General features: G+C 35.7%; 1 protein-coding gene across 1 annotated transcript; it reads left to right on the forward strand.

Annotated features, from left to right (window-relative positions):
- Positions 1–15,517: 15,517 nt before the first annotated feature.
- LOC103959456 (potassium channel SKOR) lies at positions 15,518–25,195 on the forward strand. Its single transcript, XM_048566379.1, has 14 exons — positions 15,518–15,916; positions 16,082–16,373; positions 20,081–20,305; positions 20,520–20,583; positions 20,823–21,162; positions 21,237–21,532; positions 21,896–21,976; positions 22,439–22,537; positions 22,865–23,086; positions 23,197–23,379; positions 23,508–23,583; positions 23,672–23,966; positions 24,223–24,344; positions 24,825–25,195. The coding sequence occupies exons 2-14, from the start codon at positions 16,111–16,113 to the stop codon at positions 25,076–25,078; spliced, it is 2,520 nt and encodes an 839-aa protein (XP_048422336.1). The 5' UTR covers positions 15,518–15,916; positions 16,082–16,110; the 3' UTR covers positions 25,079–25,195.
- The last annotated feature ends 268 nt before the right edge of the window (positions 25,196–25,463 follow it).

A 25,463-nucleotide genomic window follows, 5' to 3' on the forward strand; every position in this document is an offset into this window, starting at 1 on the left:
TTTCTGTGTTTGTGTCGTTTTTGTGACATACTCGATATCTTAATGGATCATGTCGTGTAACATCCGTTAAAGTAAACGGGTAATATGACCCGACCCGTTATCCGTTAAAGAAAATATATTTTAAATCAATAAATAATGAAAATTTAAAAATTGAAATTCCGTGAGTAGAATAATTCATAAAAGACAATCAAAATCTAAAATTTATTGATTATGGTGTCAGATTTCGAAGTTAACACCTTATCGAAAGTTGTAAAATTTGTCACTACGAGTGATTGTGTATTTTTTTTTTTTTTTACATTTTTCACACTCCTACAATAATTAATATTATTTTGCACTCAAATAAAAAACACTATTCATGAGATTTGGAGGGTTTAAAAAATATAAATGACCACGTAATTATCATCTAAGCATAGAGAATGCAATTACAAGCATTTATATATGCTTTCACATTTTTCAGACTGTGACATCCCACATCGCGCAGGGGAGTGATCCTTAAATGTATATTCTCATCCCTACCTAGCACGAGGCCTTTTGGGAGCTCACTGGCTTCGGGTTCTGTAAGAACTCCGAAGTTAAGCGAGAAGGGGGCTAGAGCAATCCCATGATGGATGACCCACTGGGAAGTTGCTTGTGAGTTCCCAAAAACAAAACCGTGAGGGAATGGTAAGCCCAAAGTGGACAATATCGTGCTACAATGGTGGAGCGGGCCCGGGAAGTGATCCGCCCCGGGCCGGGATGTGACAATTTGGTATCAAAGTCTAACCCTGACCGCGTGTGTGCCGACGAGGACGTCGGGCCCCTAAGGGGAGTGAATTGTGACATCTCACATCGTCCAGGGGAGTGATCCTTAAATGTATATTCTCATCCCTACCTAGCACGAGGCATTTTGGGAGCTCACTGGCTTCGGGTTCCATAGGAACTCCGAAGTTAAGCGAGAAGGGGGCTAGAGCAATCCCATGATGGGTGACCCACTGGGAAGTTGCTCGTGAGTTCCCAAAAACAAAACCGTGAAGGAATGGTAAGCCCAAAGCAGACAATATCGTGCTACGGTGGTGGAGCGGGCCCGGGAAGTGATCCGCCCCGGGCCGGGATGTGACAATTTGGTATCAGAGCCTAACCCTGACCGCGTGTGTGCCGACGAGGACGTCGGGCCCCTAAGGGGAGTGAATTGTAACATCCCACATCGTCCAGGGGAGTGATCCTTAAATGTATATTCTCATCCCTACCTAGCACGAGGCCTTTTGGGAGCTCACTGGCTTCGAGTTCCATAGGAACTCCGAAGTTAAGCGAGAAGGGGGCTAGAGCAATCCCATGATGGGTGACCCACTGGGAAGTTGCTCGTGAGTTCCCAAAAACAAAACCGTGAGGGAATGGTAAGCCCAAAGCAGACAATATCGTGCTACGGTGGTGGAGCGGGCCCGGGAAGTGATCCGCCCCGGGCGGGGATGTGACAATTTGGTATCAGAGCCTAACCCTGACCGCGTGTGTGCCGACGAGGACGTCGGGCCCCTAAGGGGAGTGAATTGTGACATCCCATATCGTCCAGGGGAGTGATCCTTAAATGTATATTCTCATCCCTACCTAGCACGAGGCCTTTTGAGAGCTCACTGGCTTCGGGTTCCATAGGAACTCCGAAGTTAAGCGAGAAGGGGGCTAGAGCAATCCCATGATGGGTGACCCACTGGGAAGTTGCTCGTGAGTTCCCAAAAACAAAACCGTGAGGGAATGGTAAGCCCAAAGTAGACAATATCGTGCTACGGTGGTGGAGCGGGCCCGGGAAGTGATCCGCCCTGGGCCGGGATGTGACAATTTGGTATCAGAGCCTAACCTTGACCGCTTGTGTGCCGACGAGGACGTCGGGCCCCTAAGGGGAGTGAATTGTGACATCCCACATCGTCCAGGGGAGTGATCCTTAAATGTATATTCCCATCCCTACCTAGCACGAGGCCTTTTGGGAGCTCACTGGCTTCGGGTTCCATAGGAACTCCGAAGTTAAGCGAGAAGGGGGCTAAAGCAATCCCATGATGGGTGACCCACTGGGAAGTTGCTCGTGAGTTCCCAAAAACAAAACCGTGAGGGAATGGTAAGCCCAAAGCAAACAATATCGTGCTACGGTGGTGGAGCGGGCCTGGAAAGTGATCCGCCATGGGCCGAGATGTGACATAGACTTTTACATTAATGATTATGAATTTTATTTATTTTGAACTCCTCTAAAAATACTATTCATGAGGGTTTGTATGGTTTTGAAAATTCAAACGACGATGTACCCATCCTCAAAGCGTAGAGGATGCAATCACCGCATATTTTTTCACATTTTTCGCACTTGTAAATTAATTATTATAATTTTTTTAATGTGTTTGGTATTTTTAAATTACTTGATATTTTAATTTTTAATGTGCTTATAATTTTTTTAAATATCACTCTTTGCCTATAGTATACTATAAAAATAAATAAATAGATAAATTTTTTAAAGTTATATACAATAATAATACAATATATACATATACATTATGACTATTGTATTATATAGTAAGTTTTTTTAGTAGTTTAAAAAATTAAAATCATCAATAACTTTTTTCCTTAATATGTCGAAACGGGTTTACCGTATATTACCCTCGTATAAACCTATTAAGGAACCGTTATTAACGGGTTCTTATCATATGACCCAATAACAACTCGATTAGTTATCGTGTTGACCCGAAATTTGTTATTTTCGTGTCGTTTTGTGTAAAAAATTGCCAGATTTAGTTCCAAGGACGGACAAGAAGCGAGAACATGTGCAATGACCTGTCCTTTCACTGTTTTTGCGGACCATACTTGAGAGTTGAGATTAAATTCGAAACGAGCTAACATTCACGTTTCGATATGACCCCAAAGGAGGTTGTAAACGTTTAATTGAATGTTTGATGTTGGATACTTGGATATTGAATTTGGAATTTTGGAGGTTAAACTGAATAAATCCTAATATTCTATTTCATTATACAATAAAGAGAAATTTTATTTAAAATCATATAACTTCTTTCTACACCTAACTTACTCTCTACTCCCACATTATTTTTAATTAAAGAATTAATCTCTCTTTAAACCTAAATTTACTACCTAAAATGTCCTCCCATACCCAATTCAAAATGTTAATTTCTCTTTACACCCATTTATAAAACAAAATTTCAAACTAAGTAGTTTTGTTTTCAAAGAAATTCGAAAGTCAAAAATCTTCTAGGTCCTATGTACCTGCTTGGAAATGCAATTGCAGTATCTGAGGCAAGAAAGAGGAGAAAAATTTTCACGAAGCTATAGAGCGTTCATGGCCGGCAATGTTGAACACAGTGCTGAACTTCGATTCGTGTTGACTATAAATTCTCTCCTAGTTTTCTTGCAGGTCCTTTTATTTTGAGGGGACTCCTTGAAGATTTGAGTCCAGAGCACATCACCTAACCATGATTATAGAAGGTTGTTGTCAATTGACATAAAAGGTGTGGCCTGTAACTCAGGTACTTCTTCAAGGCTTTTGCTTGTTTTATATGTTGTTTATTTAATTCGAATGGTTTGAGAGTGAGATGTTGGTTCATCCAACTCCTCCATCCTTGCTGGAAATACGGTTTTAGCCATCAATAAAAAAAATTGTTTTTCTGAATAAGAGTTATTAGGGTTTTAGTCAGAATGAACGTAAGATAAACAAGGAGTGATGGTAACATTTAATTATAATGTGTGGGTTTATTGATAAATTGTAGTTTTATTATTAATTTCATCTTGTACTTGATGGTACTTATGCAAGATGATAAAACAGACAATTAACATTTAAAATTTAAGTTTGATGTAGAAAGATGTTACATGGGTTTAAATAAAATTTTCCTACAATAAAACTTCTATAAAGTCATAAAGTTGGGAACAAACCAATTTTATGATTTTAGGAGGTTATTACTTAATAGAGGTGCAATTAAAAATATTATTTATTAACTTATTTAGCATTAATAAATGTTATGTTTCCTAGTAGGAATTTTTGGACCCCAAATATTTTATTTCTTGCACCTACCTATCACAAGCTCAAAAACGTGGTATCAATTAACCACATGGTCCACTAGATGGGACAAATTTCAAGTCCATATTCCATACGGCACGTCCTGGGTAGCTGGTACTCTTTTAAAAAAAAAAAAAAAAAAAAACATGGCATCAATTCTAAAAATTAAAGCATTGTCTCAAATAATTTTAGATAAATATTTTAATTCATCATAAACTTTTATTTGTGCTATTGTATACTTTTGTACTCATTGATAATTATTATTGTATGGAGGTGGTGTTTACTTAATATGGGACCCAAAAAATAATAACTTATTACAATGTGAAATTTATTCTTATACATAACTGGTGTCAAATTGGAATCAGAATTTTTATGACTTGGGAGTTATTCCTTTATATAATTTACTTTAGAGAGATCTACTGCAGTATAAGACCAAGACCGAAATGTTTCGGTTAAGTATAAATTTGGTACACGCAATGAAATCTAACCGAACCATATAAAAAATATTTGCTTCAGTTTTGGTTCCACCTTTATATCGTACCAAATTGAACAATGCCAATTCTATAACGTCATGCATGTGAGCTCTAGAATTATATTTAACGAGTTTAACCCTGGAATTTGGGAGTTTTTTTACAAGAAGCAATAGAGTGGTATTCCATTGAACTTCACAAACAGTTAAAGAGGTTGTCAGTCGGGTACATAGCTCCACTTACCAAGAAATTGGTCTGAAATAAATTTGTGCAACCAAACAAATTATAGTAAACCCCTATACAGCTACCACAAGCATTGCCCTAACCTACGAAACGTCGCCAACACAAATTTGTCACAAAAACACGACAGATGCAACAAACCTATACCTGCAACTGCATAGGTCATCGTAGAAGTGCAAGGCCACATAAAATTGTCCATGGTGCAAGACCACATAAAGTTTGAAATCATTTAAGTTATTGCTGTTTTGTGGGCTTTTCTTTGGCCCAAATAGAACCACCTACTCAAAGAGACCAAAATCGTACCATTATCAAACGGTACAATATCAATTCAGTGCATGCCCAAACTGATTCGAAACATACCGAATATAATTTTGTTTTAGTTATAGTCTCTAACTGAATCGTATTGTATTGTGCTCACTCCTACTATCAAGAGAAAAAAAACTTTGCATATTTTAACCATTGAATCTTGAATTTTTTTATTTTTGACCAAAGATCTAACATTTAAAAAACACGTAGTACCTAATACTCTGAGTGTAAAACACCACAAGCGTTTTCTACATAGCAATCCAAGACTAAACAAATAATGTAGTGAAATTTTTTAGTTGTTGAGAGAAAAAAGAGTATAAATCCAAAGCCTTTCCAGTTTTACAATTTATTAATTGCTATAGTAGCATATCCATACTTGCATATTATATAATTCTGAACACCAAGTTGGTTCTTGGCAATGAGCTAGGTTAATATATAGTTGCTTAATAACATCGATCTAACAGTTAGTGGTTTGGGCCAACGTGGCTTTCCATTGACAAATTAATGTGTGGTGATCGTACAGCTGTTTCGCGTAGTATTAGGTTGTAATGGTATAGTGCTCCGTCCACCAAATCATTTGGCTTTCAAGCGTCGACCACGCTATACAATGTTATCTATGCAGCCTGTGCTTCAACTCCTATCCTAATTTCCATTGGGAATCACGACCTACATTCATGTTTTTTGGGTCCAATCCATCATCTCCGACGATGATTGTAGAAATTCGATATATCGAATTTCATTGGTTTGGGGATTCCAATTCGAATCCCCATGGTTTTCACACCCAACGTTGAAAAATTAATTTTTTCGATCCAAAATAAGATTTCAATTCGAACTCTGCTTCACCTTGACCAAAATTGACCCAGAACGCGCCCGCCAAAAGCGGCGGCGCTGACCTCAACTCCAGCGAGCAACGCTAGGATTTTCTTCAGTCTAAACCTGAGCCCATATAGGCCTGGCTTCACCTCGGTCCACATACCAGCCCTTTGGGCTTTGGTGTCTCTGCGCCTGCAACACACTGGATCCCAACCCTTGGTTGATGCATCTGTGTACCCGCCCGCACACGATCCCAACCGTACACCGCGCCGAACTTGATCCATGCCCATCTGGGGCCCTGGTCTATTGGGCATGCAGCCCACCCGTGCCTACTCCAGCCCAGTTTTGGGCCTGGACCTCACAACACACTCGTGGGCTTTGGCCCATTGTTTGGGCCCCAAGTTTAACCGCCTATAATTTTTAAGCATTTTTGGGTTTTATAATTTTTCACCCACACTTTAATCTTGGCCCAAAATCCAAATAAATAATTCAATTATAACTCTAGACATGAAGATCTATTTGCATATTTTCTTGTAACATATTTCTGTGTGTGCATATATGTATTTGTGTTTGTCTGCAAGAACATATAAACCTAAAGTTCATATTTCTTTCGAAACCCGAAGTTCTAAAAACATGCATTGTTTGAAAACCTGAAGTTTTTCTTTAAAAACATCACCGATAAAAACCCGAAGTTTTTTCATGTAACTTTAAACCAATAAATGTCTATTAGAACCTGAATGTTCTACTCCTATGTGAATGAATCGATTTTTCTCCATTACACTAACCACATTCTTGACCATTTATTTTATGATATGGACATTTTGAATTTGAACAAACTCGACTTCACCGCTTTAGAGGTCTCTGGAAGAAACTTCCTCAAGTAGGTCCAAGATGTGATGCTCCACTTAACTGCAAAGAATTTACATCCCACCATTGAAGATGAGACGAACAACTTAGTTGGCGAATCTGAGAAAGCCAATATCATGATCTTTATCCGAAGACACATGATGCACTGCAAAATGTGTGTGTGTGTGTGTGAAGCCGTCAGGTGCATTAGCATATACTAATTTTTTTGAGTTGACATCCACGTCCTGCTAACCTCATCAAACCAATCTTAATCGAAAACCACAATCGTATTTTATTGGCTGTTTAATTACCAGCCGCCATCAGCACCCATCTTGCTTTGCTCTTAACCATCACCAATTCAAAGTATCACCAATTGGCCAAAGAAACAGTATACAATATATACCTTTTAGCCTATTTATGTTCTTTTCGATGTTTAGCCTTTAATATTATAATAAAACTGAGACCGTTTTGCCTGAAAAAATATATGACATGTACGCACAAAATTACCCCTTTTTGATATAATTAGGGCACCGTCACAGAATATTATTATTTCACGTAAATTATAATATAATACACATGAAAATTTTTGCTATTATTCGAAATTAAAAAAATTGAAATTAGATTTAATCCCCACTGGAAGAATCTTTAACACTGGGAAATCATGAAATTACGTATCTCTATGGGGATCTTGATATGGAAATTTATATAAAAGTTCTCGAATGACTTACATTGATTTGATTAAATATTTCCAAACCTCGGAATTGAAGGAAATATTTGTAAAAACTAGTTCTTTTGAGCAACATCTATGCATGCAATTAACAATTAAAAGGCGGAATCATGTTTGTATGAACTCAAAACAAAACTTTACCCATAAAATTCAAAGCTTAGTAGTTATGGTGAACCAAGACTTAACTCAAGATCTAAGAGAAAGAGTTGAGATTTCTTTATACCTTTGAAGCACCTCTTTGCTTAGTAAAGGTTAATCACCCATGTGAGGGTCTTCTTTCCTTTGTCACCTTGCTCCTTGGCTCCATGGATGTGGATGGAGGAACTTTGTTTCTTGGCTCCATGTCTTCTTGGATATGGATGGAAGAACTGGTTTCTCCAAAAGTCCCAAAAGTTGGAGACTTCTAAGTTCCGACACCAAGGATGGTTGAGGAAGAAGATGAATGACCATGGAAGAATTAGATGCTAGTAAATGCCCCCATGGTGGCCGGCCTCTCTAGAGAGAGAGAGTGAGCCAAAGTTCTCTCATCTTTCCTCAAAGAAAACCCTAATGGAGAAAAGGCTATAAAGTCACATTTATACCTACCTTCATTGGAGTGGCAAACTTGTAATACGTCCAAAACCCACTCCCTCTCTAAGCATGATTGGCCTCCCTATTGTTAGTGGGTTAATTGCCCAATTTGTTTTAGTTGTCACACAACTTAAACCTTATGTGCCTTGTGGACCAAAACCCTTTTGTCACTACTACAAAAGGGCCTTATAGTGTCAGTAGGTGGTGTCGGTTTAATATAATATAGTGTCGGACTTGACAGTTGCAACACTTATTGAACATGACGTCAGATTTATTGTCGCTTATAAGTGTCGAAGGATGCGTATCCCATCAAAACGATAGATTCACTACCACTTATAGTTTATTTATACTTCTATTAAGTATAACATAAGATTTTGTGGTATCTACTAGTGTAAATATTTTAAATTGAAGATCGAACTCATTCATTGTATTCATATAGGATCAAGGAGTGTAGCTATAAAAAATAATCAAAATCAGAGTTAAAATCACTGTTAAATCGAGATTTTTTGTTTATAACCGTTGAAAAGTTTTGTCACGTTACTTGATCTCTAAATGTTTGTTTTTTGCCAAGCATATATAAACAAGTCTGACGGTTGGATCATTCAAAATTAGTTTCGAATGATGCGTATTCCATCAAAATGATAGATTCACTAACACTTAGAGTTTATTTATACTTCCATTAAGTATAACATAAGATTTTGTGGTAAATATGTTAAATTGAAGATCGAATTCATTCATTGTATTCATATTGGATCAAGGAGTGTAGCTATAAAAAATAATCAAAATCGGAGTTAAAATAACCATTAAATCGTGATTTTTCGTTTTATAACCGTCGAAAAGTTTTGTCCCATTACTTGATCTCTAAATTTTTTTTTTTTTTTTTTTTTTTTTTTTTGCGATTTTTTGCTGATACGATCTCGAAGCATATACAAACAAGTTTGATGGTTGGATCGTTGAAATTAGTTTCGAAGAATTTGTATCCCATCAAGTTCAATGGGGTGTGTGTGTATATATATATTTATTTATTAAGTAGATTTAAATTTATATATATATTTATTAAGTAGACTTAAATTTATTTATTAAGTAGATTTAAATTTATTTAAGTAGATTTAAATTAGTTTGGGGTCAAGTTGTGATGTTATTTAAGTGCGAATGGGTTAATAGTGAAAGTTCACGAGGAATGAAGACTGATCAATATGGATTTACTATGGTGAATTTCAATCAATTGGGATTTAAAGAGGATCCCTTCATATTAGCATCACAAGCATTTTACGTGGAGGACACAATTGAAAAAGATTGGCACGTAGTTGTACGAACCCAGTCGAGAGATTTGTTTGACGTATTAGAGGATAGTGATGCAATTGATGATTATGCCATACCTAGCTTGGATGATCGAATTCTTGATAATGAAATTTTCCATACAAGAGTTGGCGTGGAAAAGACATGTTTTTGAATCATTACCATTGCCTACCGAGTTCGTTAATCATGCCAATGCCGATAACGAGCTAACAGATGATGACAGGGAATAAATATATTAATTATTTTATGTATTAATTAGACCATGTTTCAATTTGTGTGTGATGATATCTTATCATAAAATTATATTTTTGTTTTTTATTAAGTATTATATATAAGTTAAATTTTATTTATTAAAATATTATATGAGATGCTTATTTTTTAACTTTGGGTTAAACCTTTTTTTTTTTTTTTTTTGAATGTTTCCTGTCGCTTTTAGCCGATGACATACGTCATCTGCGTCAGTTTAATTGAAATATTTTGGGCGGGAATTTTCCCCCTTTTTTTGCACAGGCAAATGGTTTGGAAGAGCTTTTTCAGTACGTTTTAGAGTTGGTGTCGGTTTTAACCGACACAACCTCTGATTATTTCGACGCTACATCTGACATGTCAGCTTCACGTCAGTTTTTACCTACGTAAACCTGTCCAATTTCGAGGCGCCTGCTACTCTGTCAGGATCATGTCTGTTTAAACCGACGCAAAGCTATCCCTATTTCGACGCCACGACCTTTTAGTCAAAAGTGTGTTAGGCTACATATATCTAGGTCGTGTCAGAGATAGTGTCGGTTTAAACCAACGCAAAATTCAATTATTCCGACGCAAAGTTCAATTATTCAGAGATAGTGTCGGTTTTAACCGAAGTAACGTGTTCATATTTCGACGCTAAGTTTTAATCCATATTCAAACCTCCTTCTTTCCCATTACTTTCGTGCTTCCATTTCTATCTTTCATTTCTGTCTCGTTTACTCCCTCTCCTTCTTCCATTTCAGCCTTACTATTTCCTTCATTTCTGCTATACTCCTGCTCCTTCCACTAACTTGTGCTATGGATAATTCTAGTGAAGATCAACATTCTGACGAACTTCATTTGGAAGAGGAGGAGTTCGAAGCCGGTTCTTTTCTGAATTATTATTAAATTCAATTTTTGTTTTGTGTTTAAACTTATATTTTGCTTAAACTGAAAATTTACATTGCTTTCCTGGTTTTTAATTGTTTTTTTTTTTTTTTTTTTTTTTGGTATTAATAAGGAACATCTCAACGGAGGCGTGGATCCTCAATTCCTAAATGGACGAAACAACTTTGTTCATTTGATTCTTCCGGAAAATGCATTAGTGATAATTCTAGTGCTTTTGCAAAATATATAGCAGGGGAGGTTAGAGACCACAGAAATCTCCCGTTGGTGAGTGATTGGCATAAGATTAAGGAAGAAGATAAGGAAGTTTTTTGGAAAAGCATAAAGGTATAGATATTTATATTTTTACTTGAAAATAGAAGAACAAGTCAATGATAGTAATAATAATTGATTAGCTTGGTTTTTTTTTTTTTTTTTTAATGGATGTAGGGAAATATTTTTTTTGAAGATGCAGAAATAGTAAAAATGCCTATGATCCGCCATATGACGCTTAAGGTTGTGGAGCATGCGCACAAAGAGTTTAGAAATAAGTTAAAAAAAAAAGTTTTATACTAACTGAGCAGCGGAGGTGCACAACCACCTTCTTCGCGAAGTGAATCCTGCACAGTGGGTTGCATTGGTGATTTACTAGAATAGAGAAAAAACAAGGGTAATTGCTATGATTTATTTCGTTATCACTCTAAATTTGTCTAATTTTTTTTTGATTTTTTCAGGTTGTTGAAAAAAATAAGATCAATAGACAAATGAAAACAATGAACCATACTAGTGGAACCAAATCTTTTGCAAGAGTGCGGCAAGAATTTGTATGGATTGTACATTTTGAAGAAATGTTGTTAGTTTTAAATAATCTATAGTTGTTAGAAATTTTATTTTTAATATGAGGTTTGCTTAAAATTGTTTGTATGAAATTTTATTTTTGATAAAGCAGAAGAAGCATAGAGGCAGATCCCGTAACCTTTTTTCGTGAATGTCATACACGAAAAGATAAAAGTTGGATTGATGAAACTTCGGAGTGTACAGGGGTAATTGATTTTTTCGTGTTAGTGTTTCGTTGTTATTAATTTTTATTATCTATAGCTTATTTATCTGTTTTACGATTGTTTGAATTTTTATTTTTAAAAATTGTAATGCAAGGTAACAATGGAGAGCAATCTGCAAACTTTGATTGAGTCGGGCCAAGAGGATAATGAAGAACTTAGGAATCAAGTTTATGTTCATACAATGGGTCCTGAGACTCATAATAGAGTAAGAGGATATGGTCATGGGGTGACTCCTGATATGGTGTCCTATGCATCTTCTTCATCTTCTACATCAAATTCCTCTAGGAGGTCATCTAAGAGTTTAATGGCAGTGCTGATGACTCAAAATAATGAGTTAAGAATGAGGGAAGAAAATGCTAATAATTGGATGGCGGACCTAGAGGTTAAGATGGAACAATCAGAGCAGTGGCAGAATTAATTGATTGCGATGTTACTGCAAAGATTTCAGCCGCAACCACCGAATAGCCCGGGAACCCAACAGTCGGTTTTTGTATTTTATGTGGAATGTTAGATGTAAAATATTTGTATATTTTGGCACTATTTTGCTTGTTAATTATTTTTATTAATGTTTGTTTTGGCCTATACTTAAATTTATTATTTTGGTTATATAATTTTTTTTAGGTACAATTAATTGGAAACGAGTGCAGATTTTCAAACAATTTTATTATTATCAACAAAAGTGGTGTCGATTAAGAGTGTTACTAGTTTGAATATTTTATTTATTTAATTGTTATCTAACGTCGGTTAAAGGATATTTTATTAGTTTATTTTATCATGATGTCGGATAAAACCAACACTAGGTTGGATATTATATAGTTTATTTTATTAGTTCACGTCACTTTAAACCGACGTTAGCTTGAGTGTCGTTTTTAACCGACGCTCAGTAGTGGCGGATTAAGCGTACAAAGTGACACTGAAGTTCTTTCGTGATGCTAGCATTAGTGTCCCTATTCCAATCCGACATTACATTGTTTTATGTCTGATTTTTGCCAAATTTTCGACAGAAATTGGATTTATTGTCAGTTTTAGCTCTGCTTGGGATAGCCTGTATCGTAGTAGTGTGTGTCTCGAAACCCAAAACTAACTTAAGGCCTAAAACGAACCTTTCGTTCTAGATTAATTAACTTTTAATTAATCCTTGCCATATACAATTAAACTATTTAATTGTCCTTACTCATTTTCGTTATATCCTTCAATCATTACCTTACACGGTGTGTGATCCATTAGGTTCTCTTTAGCGAGGTAGTGGGCGATTAGAACTCTTCAAATCAATTGTGAATTGAAACTTACTTTCAATTATCCTTTTAGCGATTATACACCTTTAGGGCTTCCACAAACCATGAGTGACACCTAGCAGTATGTCATGGCTACCCAAGCTAATTAGAAGAGGATGGAGAACCTATTCAGTTTGGGATTACAATGCAATACGGTCTTTCTCTAATACAATACTCTTGACCACATTGTTCTCTTACTTATATGATTACCTTGAATGTGATTTGGAACGACTTCTCTCATTCATACTCTGGCCAGAGATTCTTAATCATATCATATAGTATTCTCCCTCAAATGGTTTGAAGGTTAGAGATCCCTTGTTGCGCATTCACTTGTCTCCATGGCTGAGTGGCTTAACCCCAACTATGTCGTGGACACCCTTTAACGGAGTGACTTTGACATAATCAAAGATCAAAGACCTAACCACAAGACAATTATGATGCCTCAGGTTAAATGACCACTTTGCATTATCCCAACCATGAGTTCTCATGTGACATGAGTATGAGAACTCCTTGTTGATCGCATTTAGTGGACTCATTCTCTATTAAGCACCTACATGCTTGTCTTGGTGTCAGTCACATCAATGACTCGAGACCAGTCACTCTCCCTAAGAGAAGACATAGCATGTACTGATCTTAACGAACTTTCAATGCCCAATTAGCAATCCTATGATCAGGAACATTTAGGATATGTATACGAAAAAGAATGGTCTCATGAATCTAACTTCTTTAGATCACATTGTCCCAATTACATATTCCTTGGACTTATTGTTTAAGCATATAGTATTTATATGAGACAGCTTTAAACAATAAACTTTGCCCTGTATATTAAACTAGATTAGTTTAACATGTGAAATGTTCGTAAAGTATCATTATATGATTGGCTTTAGGGCAAATTTCCAATAGGAACACGCTCTCAATTCAGCTGAGGCGTTCACTATACGTTTTGAAGCAACCTGGAAGAATGTGGTATAACCGTCTGAGTGGGCATTTGAATAGTCAAAGATATGTGACTAACGAACTATGCCCTTGCGTGTTCATTAAGAAGTGACATTTCCGTTTTGCGATTGTTGCAATTTATGTTGACGACATAACCTTATCAGAACTCCTGAAAAGCTCAAGAAAACTGCCGCGCACCTGAAGTCGGAATTTGGGATGAAAGATCTAGGAAAGACTCGATACTGTCTTGGTCTTGAGATAAAGCACGGTTCAGATGAAATCTCAATACATCAAACTACACCCATAAGGTGTTGGGCCGCTTTAACAAAGATAAGGTGAAGCCTTCGGGTACACCTATGATCATACGATCACTAGATGCAAAATGAGATCCCTTCCGTCTGAAGGAGGATGATGAAGAGATTTTGGAGTCTGAAGTTTCTTATCTAAGTGCGATAGACACTTTATTGTACTTAGCTCAATGCACTAGACCTGACATCTCCTTTACTGTTAATCTTTTGGTAAGATACAGTAATGCACTGATATGCAAACATCGGACTGGTGAAGTGTATGTGTGTGTACATATTGTATGTATCTGTATGAAGCCGTCTGTGTGTGTACATATTATATGTATCTGTATGAAGCCGTCAGGTGCATTAGCATATACTAATTTTTTTGTGTTAACATCCACGTCCTGCTAACCTCATCAAACCAATCTTAATCGAAAACGACAATCGTATTTTATTGGCTGTTTAATTACCAGCCGCCAGCAGCACCCATCTTGCTTTGCTCTTAATAATCACCATTTCAAAGTATCACCAATTGGCCAAAGAAACATTTTACAATATATACCGTTTAGCCTATTTATGTTCTTTCCGATGTCTAGCCTTTAATATTATAATAAAACTGTGATCGTTTCGCCTGAAGAAATATATGGCATGTACGTACAAATTTATCCCTTTTGATATAATTAGGGCACCGCCACAAAATATTATTATTTCACGTAAATTATAATATAGTACACATGAAAATTTCTGCTATTATTCGAAATTTAAACAATTGAAATTAGATTTAATCACCGCTGGAAGAATCTTTAACACTGGGAAATCATGAAACGGACCAAAATATATATTGAGTATCCTCAAAACACATGGAAAGGATCATAAAGGACCAAAAATATTATTGAAGGAATCTTTTAATAAATGGATTCGTTGTCACTAATTTTGTTTATTTCTTATGTATTATAGGCTATAGCACTAATTTCTGTTGCTACTAGTATTATTGTATTGTGGTATTCTTCTTCATTAGTAGGTAAAAAATCTTAAATTTGACACTTATGAATAATGAGTTCAATACCAAAATTTGATATCCATTAATTATGTCACTTAACCGAAACTCCCACATGACCGAATATCTATGCATAAAACAACATATCTCTAGCCTACAAATGGAATAATCAGTTCGTCACATACCGCACATTCCCGATTCCTCATATGTTAAATCCTAGGTATCCACCATAAACCATTCCCCGTTTGAACCTCTTCTTTGAATTTATAGAGTTGCTTTTTTCTTGTCACATCATATATCGAATTTTATACCAAGGGTTAGACTGAGATAACATTTTCAATAAGTATTGTAATACTAGATAGATCAATGTTTTAGATCAAATTTACAAATTATGTGATGTCAGCAATAAAAAATAAACACGTTAATCAGCATTTAAGTAATAAATCAGTCATTAACAATCACTTCATATAAATTACAAAATTTAATCTAAATAGTTGATCTCCTTAGTATTAACATTTTCAATAACCTTCTATTAAGAAGAGAAGCATGACAGGGAAAATTATCGATTGGGCACCGCACCTTCAAATGCGGTACACGTCGAGTTATTTCCTCAGATAAAATAATAATAAAAATAAAAGTTTAATTTTTTATTTGAAAAAAACGTAATCTGTTGGAAGTGCATCGTGACGGAAAGAACAGTTGCAAGTATAAATTGCCGAGGGCGCAAACAGATTTTCAAACTCTGATTGCCAAAAGAAGTGCAGACTGCACTTTCTTGTGCGCTGCTTTCAGTCACTTCAAAAACTATATATAGAAAGAGGAAAAAAAAAAAAAAAAAAAAAAAAAAAACAACCAATCAGTATTTTTGAAACGAATTGAGGGCTCTGCAGAGCTTTCAGTTTCTCCAACTTGCGTCTCCTGCTATCTCTTTTCCCAACGAATCGCAAAGTTTCCCGAGAAAAAAGGTACTTGGATTTTCTCACTAACCAAACACATCATTTAGCACCACCACGTCCTCCCCGTGACTTATTTTTACATTTATTTTCTTCGCTCGTGATTTTATGACTTATTTTTACATTTATTTTCTTCGCTCGTGATTTTGAATCTGCGCGCGCTTTCCTTCTGTTCAGCGTTTCGTTTGTTGATCGATTTGGGGAAAATGTCGAGGAGAATGGTGGTGGAGGGCCACCGTGAGACGGAGGATGAGTCGTCTAAAGACGGCGGCGAGGAGGAGGAAGAGTATGAGGTGCAGGATCTGAGGGACCGAATCAAATCGTCGCGCGGGAGCCAGTTCGATCTAATCAAGAACGAGTTAGGACTCGGCGACGGGTCTTCGACTTGGCGGCGGCGGTTCAGTCGCCAGAGCCTGATCGACGGCGTCAGAGGGCTCTCCAAAGGACTCGTCATTCATCCTGATAACTGGTACGACGCTTCCTCTTTCAGTTTCTTTTTCGTTTTATTTTTCCTTTTAAATATTGTGTCTCCATAATTATCGGTCAAGTAACGAATTAAAATCGGTCTTATCTGTCTCTAGACATTTAACTAAGAGTCTAATTTCGCACGTATCCTATCCATTCATTTCGTTTTGTCTATGATATTTCAAACGTGGATGGCTGGAGTTTTTTAGTCAAAATTTAGTTTTAGATTTATTTTATTACAACGATATGCTAAACCCTATACTAACACTAGGGGCTATATGAATAAATTAGTCGAACTTGTCATACACACATTCGAACTTGATACATATCACTCAAGTGAAGAAAAATATCATTAAATCGTAATATTAAGTGAAAAATTTAGTTATCAAATTAAGTATGATCATTTTACTAAAACGTTATTAGTCGTTATTGTAAAAAGTTAAAAATTAAAAGAGCGTGTATTTTTAAAATTAGTCTAAATGTTGAGAAATGATGGAATAACGAGTTAAAATTAGAATGATTAGTGAGTTCAAGTTTGACTCATCATATTATCCAAATGATCAATGTTCTGTGTCAATTTTTTATTGCATGTAAAATTTTAACTAATTCAGCAAGTAAAATTTAATTTTTAATTATTTTAGACAATTTCTCAAAAGTAATTTTCTAAGATAAGGGCAAAAGTTGTGATTTCACTCTTTTAATATTTAATTGTAAAATTTTATTTTGGGTCCCACATGAGAAATCGATTAAATAACATGGTGAGGTAATTGATGGTTTAGGAAATTGAAACGTGGATATGATGATGTCGTTGAAGCCGCGTATGTAGCTGGATGGAATATGACATGCAACTTCACTCTCACAGGTCATAAACAGCAAAACCATAAATTAATGTTACTGTCAGACGATGTGTAGTGATTGAAATCCCATGAAACAATTAAAATGTTAGGATGTAGATGGAGATTACAATTAAGTCAAACCTAAATTGCTTACTTTTTTGTTTTTGTCAATCTCTAATGACGTTACTCAGATTTAAAGTTTAGAGAATGCATGATTGCTTCAAAGTAAGGGCATCTTTGATAAAATAATTTTTTGGGTACTAGAAATAGAAGGAAAATATATTGAAAAAATGAGGATTGGAAGGGATGAAGTGATAAACGAAGATTATATGAAAACAAAAACTCGAAGATTGTCATTTTTCATTTGTGTTTTGAGCTTGTCTTTTTTTTTTGCCGAGCTCTACATTGTATTGTTCTTTTTCGCCTTGTTGCCTAATAAGAGAGTTGAGAGTTTGATAAGGAAAAGAAAAGAAAAAAAAAAGTTATTAAAATGGGCAATTTGTCTATATTTTTGGAACCAACGAGCTCAAGGCAGCAAATATGGACTTCAAGAGAGAGATAGATTTGAACCTTTGGTTTGTGTGAGGTGGGGACTATCAAATTTAATTGGGTAAAGTACAAAAAACTACCTCATCTTTTAAAATTGACAATGTCATACCTCATCTTACGAATTTGTGCCAATGTTATACCTTCCGTTAGCTTGGCGTGAATTTCTCAGTTAAATACTGACGTGGCTTGATTCAGGACTCACTTTTTATTAAAAAAAATTAATAAAATATTATTAAAAACTAAAAAAAATTATTTAATATTTTTTAAATATTAAAACAAAAGTTAAAAAAAAAAAAAAAAAAACCCTCACTTCGTCCCTTCTCCCCTCTCTCTCTCTCTCTCTTCTCCCCCATCTTCATTTTCCTGCTTAATCTTCAACCAAAAGAAAAAATTTGAAAACACAGCGTTTTGACTAAAGCAGCTATGTTTTTTTGCTTTGCATGTGCAACTCATGCTTATTATTCTTTTCTATTTGTTTTTCTGGTGTCAAAATTTTCGGATGGCTCTCAATATTATTAAGTAAGGTCTTCCACAGTAAGTCAGAAAAGAGAGTATGATACCAATATATTTTGAAATAGGAATACTTTTACAATGGAGTCGTAAAATTTGAGCGTAAGATTAATATTGAATGCATTAGTTTAATTAATATCTTAAACTCACAAGTGTCTACATTTTGTAAAAAATAAAAAATAATAAAAATAAAAACTCTTAGCAGTTATTGAACTCACACTAGTGTAATAATAATGTTATAATATCAAACTCAGACTCCTTCATTCTTTCATATTGGTATCACACTCATTTAAACTATATAACTAAATAAATAAAATAAGTACATAATTACTGAGAATAAATAATTAGATACATAAAGTGGGTTTTGATAAATTAGGTGTAGGTTTGCAGAAATAAATAAAAGGAAAACTAATGAATTCAAAACTTTGAATTTTAACTAAAATGAAAAAAATGTGTTATAAGTGAATAGTATCAGGAGTGACATTTTAGAGAAAAATGTCTTTAACGTTAAAAATGAACAGTACCATGAATGTTTCGTTAAGACTCTCATAAATAAATCAGCACATATACTGATAATTATTGATTAATTATTGGGTTTTCACATATGGTCGATGTAGGATTGAATCTTGAGATCACATAGTCAAGTCGTAGTTATCTATATCTTTCATGAATTTGTCAGCCCAATTTTAAGTCAACTAAAGATGATTTAGATACAATTGGCCAAAACTAAAAGTTGTATCTTAGCTAATGGTAGCACTTAGCCACTTAATCCCGAATTTAGTATAACTCAGTGAGGTTTATAATTTAGTATTGTATTAATTAATAACTGTTTCTCATGCTCAAAATTAATCAATGTCATTTTTCATAATTCACTTCACATCAGTGTCATCTTTATATTTTCAGTTGCGTCGAAAACATTTGTTAAAAATGCTTACGTGCGATAACGTATGTTTATTTAACAAACGTGCCTGCGCGTGAGTGTTGTCAATAGAAGTTTCAACATAATTGGACAATAAGACTTACGTATATTGATGTATGGATGAAATTGTGGAGGATTAGTAGATAACATTAATGGAGTTTGAACGTGAATGACGAAAATGAAAACTTTAAAAACACATACCAGTCGAGAAAAAAGGAAAGAAAAAGAAATACACTAAGAAGAATAATCTCTCTACCCATCTTTCACTCCTAAACCTTCACAAATCACAAGCTACACGCATCTCCATATAACAATACTAACATGAGCTCCATCGAAGATTTGTGAATACTTACAAATTAATGTGTTTTCTTTGGACTTGTGACAAATGAATGTTTAATGTGTTGTTTTTTGAAGATCTTGCAATGACCAGTCATCAGTTTTTTGTTCTTTCTAGTTTAGCAAGCAAATTTTAAAATTTGTCGGCAAATCAGAATCAAAGAACTTCAAAAACGGCACACAAGTATCGTACACGTGGCATTATATTCAGCACAGCAGCATCGAACACGTAGATATTTGCCAGTTTACTAGTTGAACGTAATGTGAAAATATAAATCCTATATATAATGCATCCAGTGGCCAAAATGATGAACATTCCTACTATGTGTTCCGGCAGGCCAAAATGATACCTGTGGTTGACAACGGCCCGATCCCTAGATTAGCTAACAAGTAAAACCTTAGCCATTCTAATGAACTACTTCTACATTACATACTGTCATGCATTGCACTCTCCCTCCTCCTGTGTATATATGCACTAATATACATTTATATATACATACTTGTATTTTTGTGTTTTGTTTTTCTTCTCTCTGTGTGCTGAAATGTGAAGACTAAATGCAGGTGGTATCGGGCATGGATGAAATTCATACTTTTATGGGCAGTGTACTCGTCCTTCTTCACACCTTTCGAGTTCGGGTTTTTCAGGGGTTTGGAGGAGAGACTCTTTGTACTGGATGTAGTAGGACAGGTAGCATTCCTTGTAGACATTGTTTTGCAGTTCTTCATCGCCTACCGAGACAGTCACACCTATCGGATGGTCTATAAGCGCAACCGGATTGCTCTACGGTTAGTTTTTATTTCCATCTAGCTGTTTATAGAAAAAAGGATCGTTGTGATGGGTTCTAACTGTACAAACTATGTAGCAGTTCTCAGTACTTACTGGAATTTGTTGAATTTAGTTAAAACTTAAAAAGCAAACAAATGTCCATAGTGATTTTACAAGCCATATATTCCGGCATTGTACTTTAATTTCGTTGCTGATTTAACTTTTCCTTTGCAGGTACTTGAAATCGAGTTTTATCGTTGACTTGCTTGGTTGTATGCCTTGGGATAACATCTACAAGGTACTTCCATTTTCAATTTGTGTGACTAGGCCATCTACACTTTCTCCTATCAAAATGTTAATTTGTTAGTGCTCGTGTTTTGCCGATTTATGAGATTGCAGGCAGCTGTACAGAATGTATAAGATCAATATAAAATTGCAAGCATATATCTTGATTTTTAAGTAATAAAGTTTATCTACTATAATGCTTTTAATATGTTCTGCTTCCGTATTCACTTTGTGAAATCTGTTTTGGAATAGGCTTGTGGGAGAAGAGAGGAAGTGAGGTATCTCCTATTGATAAGGTTATGTCGGGTGCGCAAAGTCACTAGGTTCTTTCATGACCTAGAAAAGGATATTCGTATCAATTATCTGTTTACCAGGATTATAAAGCTTATTGTCGTTGAACTCTACTGCACACATACAGCGGCCTGCATATTCTACTATTTGGCCACCACCCTGCCTGCTTCACAAGAAGGGTACACATGGATTGGAAGTTTGAAGTTAGGTGACTATAGTTATTCAAGCTTCAGGGACATTGACTTATGGAAGCGCTACACAACTTCTTTGTATTTTGCCATTGTAACCATGGCCACTGTTGGTAAGTTACCCTTTAATTCGTTTATGTAATCAGTTGGAATGTTTAATGCCTGACCAGCACTCTTTCTTTTACAGGTTATGGAGATATTCATGCAGTCAATCTGAGGGAAATGATATTCATAATGGTTTATGTATCTTTTGACATGATTCTTGGAGCGTATTTGATTGGTAACATGACAGCGTTAATTGTAAAAGGATCAAAGACAGAAAAGTTCAGGGACAAAATGACAGATCTCATCAAATATATGAACAGAAATAGACTTGGGAAGGATATCCGTAATCAAATCAAAGGTCACTTGCGTTTACAATATGAGAGTACCTACACGGAGGCTGCTGTTCTCCAGGAAATTCCTGCTTCAATTCGCTCTAAGGTAAGATACAAATAGGATCTCTGTGTACTGTGTATTGATGAATTAGTTACAATAAATTCCATAAGAATTATTTCATTGTTATGCATATTCCAAAGCTATTGACATTATATTCTTTCCTTTTGGGGTACATGTGTGTTTTTTGTTTAGTTCTTTTTATAGAAAACCTGGGTTGTTTTTTTGCATTGAAGACCTTGGTAGAAATTCGTTGGTTTTATTCCTATGCATTTTGAATAAAAGAAGATAACTCACGTATTCCAATATGTATGCGTTATTCCGACTGTTTGTACATCATGGGTTTCTGGTTGAGAGAGTAAGTTTTGAAAGACTTCTTTATCTTTAAAGTTAGTTGTTTCTTCATTGCAGATTTCACAAACTTTATATTTCCCATACATTGAAAGCGTTCCTCTCTTCAAGGGATGCTCGACAGAATTCATCAATCAGATCGTGAGTCATTAATTTTCTATGCACATAATAGATGGACAAAGTATGTTCACTTGAAACACTGATAGTTGTATCTTTCTGATCTGGTGTGCAATGCCAGTTTGTTCGTAGGTGTCATTGGGTGCTAATGTTAACAAGCATTGTCATAGACTATAAAAATCCTACAAAATTGTGCCTCTTCCTCTGTTGCATGGGCATGGTTTTGATTTGGCACCTCATTTGGTAAACAATACATGTGATATAAGTGTACACCATCTTGTGAATATTTTTGCCTGCATGCCAAATAGGACACTGAAAACCAGCGTGGCATCACTTTTATGTAGGTGGTGTAATTGTATCTAAAAGTCAGAAGTTTCATGTGCAGCACCACGTATAATGTCAAGTAGAAACTTCCATGGTCATGGATATATCTGCTTGGATGAGAATTAGTGAAATGAGTTATCCTTATGTTTTTTCATCTTGTAGGTTATTAAACTGCATGAAGAATTTTTTCTCCCTGGAGAAGTGATCATGGAACCAGGAAACGTCGTGGATCAACTTTATTTCGTCTGTGATGGTGTGCTGGTATGATTTCATACTCTAGGGTCAGTGGTGTGTCTTATTTAGTTGGTAATGCCATGTTTGTCATTTCATTTCTTGTCGTCTTAGCTTTTCTACTGAAATCTGAAAATTTGGAAATTGGATCAATGAGTTCGTACAAAAATCAACATACAGTCAGTTACTTGTTTGTTTAAACCTTTATGAAGTTTGTCTGGAAATAATGTGTCGTCGCTTTGAACTATATGCTATTTAGTTCCCAATTATGTATTTCCAGTTTCTACAAAAATCGATATATATTGCTTGTTTGTTTGTTTGTTCTACTACGTGAGTAACAAAGCTATTCTTGCACAGGAGGAGGTGGGCATAGGGGAAGATGGAACAGAAGAAACTCTTGAGCTTTTGGAACCTAACAGTTCATTTGGAGAAATCTCCATTCTTTGCAACATTCCTCAACTTTATACAGTTAGGGTGTGTGAATTATGTAGACTTCTGCGACTTGACAAACAATCTTTTACAAGCATCCTTGACATATACTTTTATGATGGGCGGAAAATCTTGAACAACCTTTTAGAGGTAAGTTTTCTGTGGTTATTTATGTTCCTTTTTCTATGTGCCTACAACTGTCTGGAAATATTTTGATTAGATTTACTTATGTGCCCATCGTATGGCTGAAAATGGTACAGGGTAAAGCACCTCACATGAAACAACTAGAGTCAGACATTACATTTCATATTGGAAAGCAAGAAGCTGAGTTTGCTTTGAAGGTAAATAGCGCGGCTTACCATGGAGATCTATTTCAGCTAAAAGGTTTGATCCGAACTGGAGCTGATCCCAACAAGACAGATTATGATGGAAGGTCACCCTTGGTATGAAATGCCATGAAACTCTTATATTAATCATTGTGAATATATCTGTGACTTAGCATCGTGCGCGCGCGCATATATGCGGGACATGATGATATATTTTGTCTGAAAGGTGTATTTTTTCTCCACAGCATCTCGCTGCATTAAAAGGACATGAAGATATTACACTTTTCCTTATTCAGGAAGGAGTAGACATCAACATCAAAGGTATGTTTACAGCATACCAATCCTTATGTGGCTTGAACTGCTTTCCAATCGTGGCACCAGAGTATAATAATTCGTTTAACTTTTCTAGACAATTTTGGGAACACACCCTTACTTGAAGCCATCAAGAACGGGAATGATCGAGTTTCTTCTTTACTTATCGAACAAGGGGCCTCCTTGAACATAGACAATGCTGGTAGTTTTATATGTACATCCATTGCAAGGGGGGACGCAGATCTCCTTAAAAGGTTATTGGCAAATGGCATTGACCCAAATTCAAAAGATTATGATCACCGGACTCCACTTCATGTAGCTGCATCAGAAGGACTATATATAATGGCAAAGTTGCTGTTAGAAGCTGGGGCTAGCGTTTTCTCAAAGGACAGGTACAGTTGAAATGTCATTATCTTTTTTTTGAAGAAAAAAATGTCATTTATCTTTGAGAAAAGCTCACTGGGACTCTTCCAAAATGTTACTTTTCTATGCTGGTTCCCTAGTATTGTTTGACATGAAGTATAGAAACTCAACCTTATTTACCACTCCAACCTCTTTCACCTGTGCTTCTCTCTTTCACGACAGTTTTTATAAATAGTTACTTTTCTTCTTGCTTTAACAACCATATAATCGTTTTCCGGCCTGCAGATGGGGAAATACCCCACTAGATGAAGGTCGGATGTGTGGGAACAAGAATTTAATCAAACTGCTGGAAGAAGCAAAGGCAGCTCAGTTGACAGAGTTCCCTAACTGTGCTCAAGAAATCACAGGTATCGACAAACTCTTATATTTTCTTTGTGACCTTTTAGTTTGTTTTCTCCTCCGAAATTACAGAGCAGATCTAGAAAGAAAATTATAACAATAGGAAGGTTTTACACTTCGGTAAGATGTTAATACCGTTTAGTAAACAAACACCAAGGAGATGACGTTATAGGATGATGAATGTTAAGATTTAATGAATTAATTATGTCTGCACCGATATAGATCATGGACATGGAACTTAATAACAAGTTGGGGGTTCAAGGATAGGAATTTTCCAACAAAGTCTCCATTGTAGCCAAATGAGGAAAACAGATAGATCGATTTTTCTAGTAAGGGATTTCATCATGTTTTACCTCTTGATGAAAAAGAAGGAAAAGAAACTAGGTTAACATCGCTTGTGAAGGGCCTAATGAACATTCCTATACATGACTTCTTGTACTTACAGCTATCATGATAAGTTGATACGAAATTTCTGTTGTAATGTGCAGATAAAATGCACCCGAAGAAGTGCACGGTATACCCTTTCCACCCATGGGAAAGCAAAGACGGAAGAAGACCTGGAATCGTGTTATGGGTCCCGAGTACCATTGGAGAGCTCATCATAACAGCAGGTGAGCAACTGGAGTTTTCATCGAGTGGTTCCGCTATAATATTAACAGAAGATGCAGGTAAAATTCTTGATGTGGACTTGATAAATGATGGTCAGAAGCTGTATTTGGTCAGTGAGACACATTTTACATAAACATTGTGGTCATTCAACAGTTTTATTTTGTATATAGTCCTTCTATGATTTTGTAAAACATCTGCATTAGGTGTAAGCATAACGACTAAAACGCATTGTTTTTGTGTTAATTTCCAACAGAGAACGAAAGAGTGAAGTGCAAAGACAGCATTTGATTCTTTCGTTACTAGGTGAATTCTGAATTTTAAGAATCCAAGTGACTGTTGGATCAGTAATCTGGTTGGTTTGAGACGAAAATGTAGTGGTATGGTTGGTTGTCCTCCTACAAACGAAACCAACCACATCAGCCGAGAGATTCTCACATGTCACTTGAAATATTTTGCTCAAACAGTCGACTGGTAGAACAAGGTCCCAGGCCTCCCGGCCAACTAGGATGGGACATAAA

Source organism: the organism of the source record quoted next, unplaced genomic scaffold (genome assembly GCF_019419815.1).
Source record: "Pyrus x bretschneideri cultivar Hongxiangsu unplaced genomic scaffold, Pyrus_bretschneideri_v1 Contig41, whole genome shotgun sequence".
NCBI lineage: Eukaryota > Viridiplantae > Streptophyta > Magnoliopsida > Rosales > Rosaceae > Pyrus > Pyrus x bretschneideri.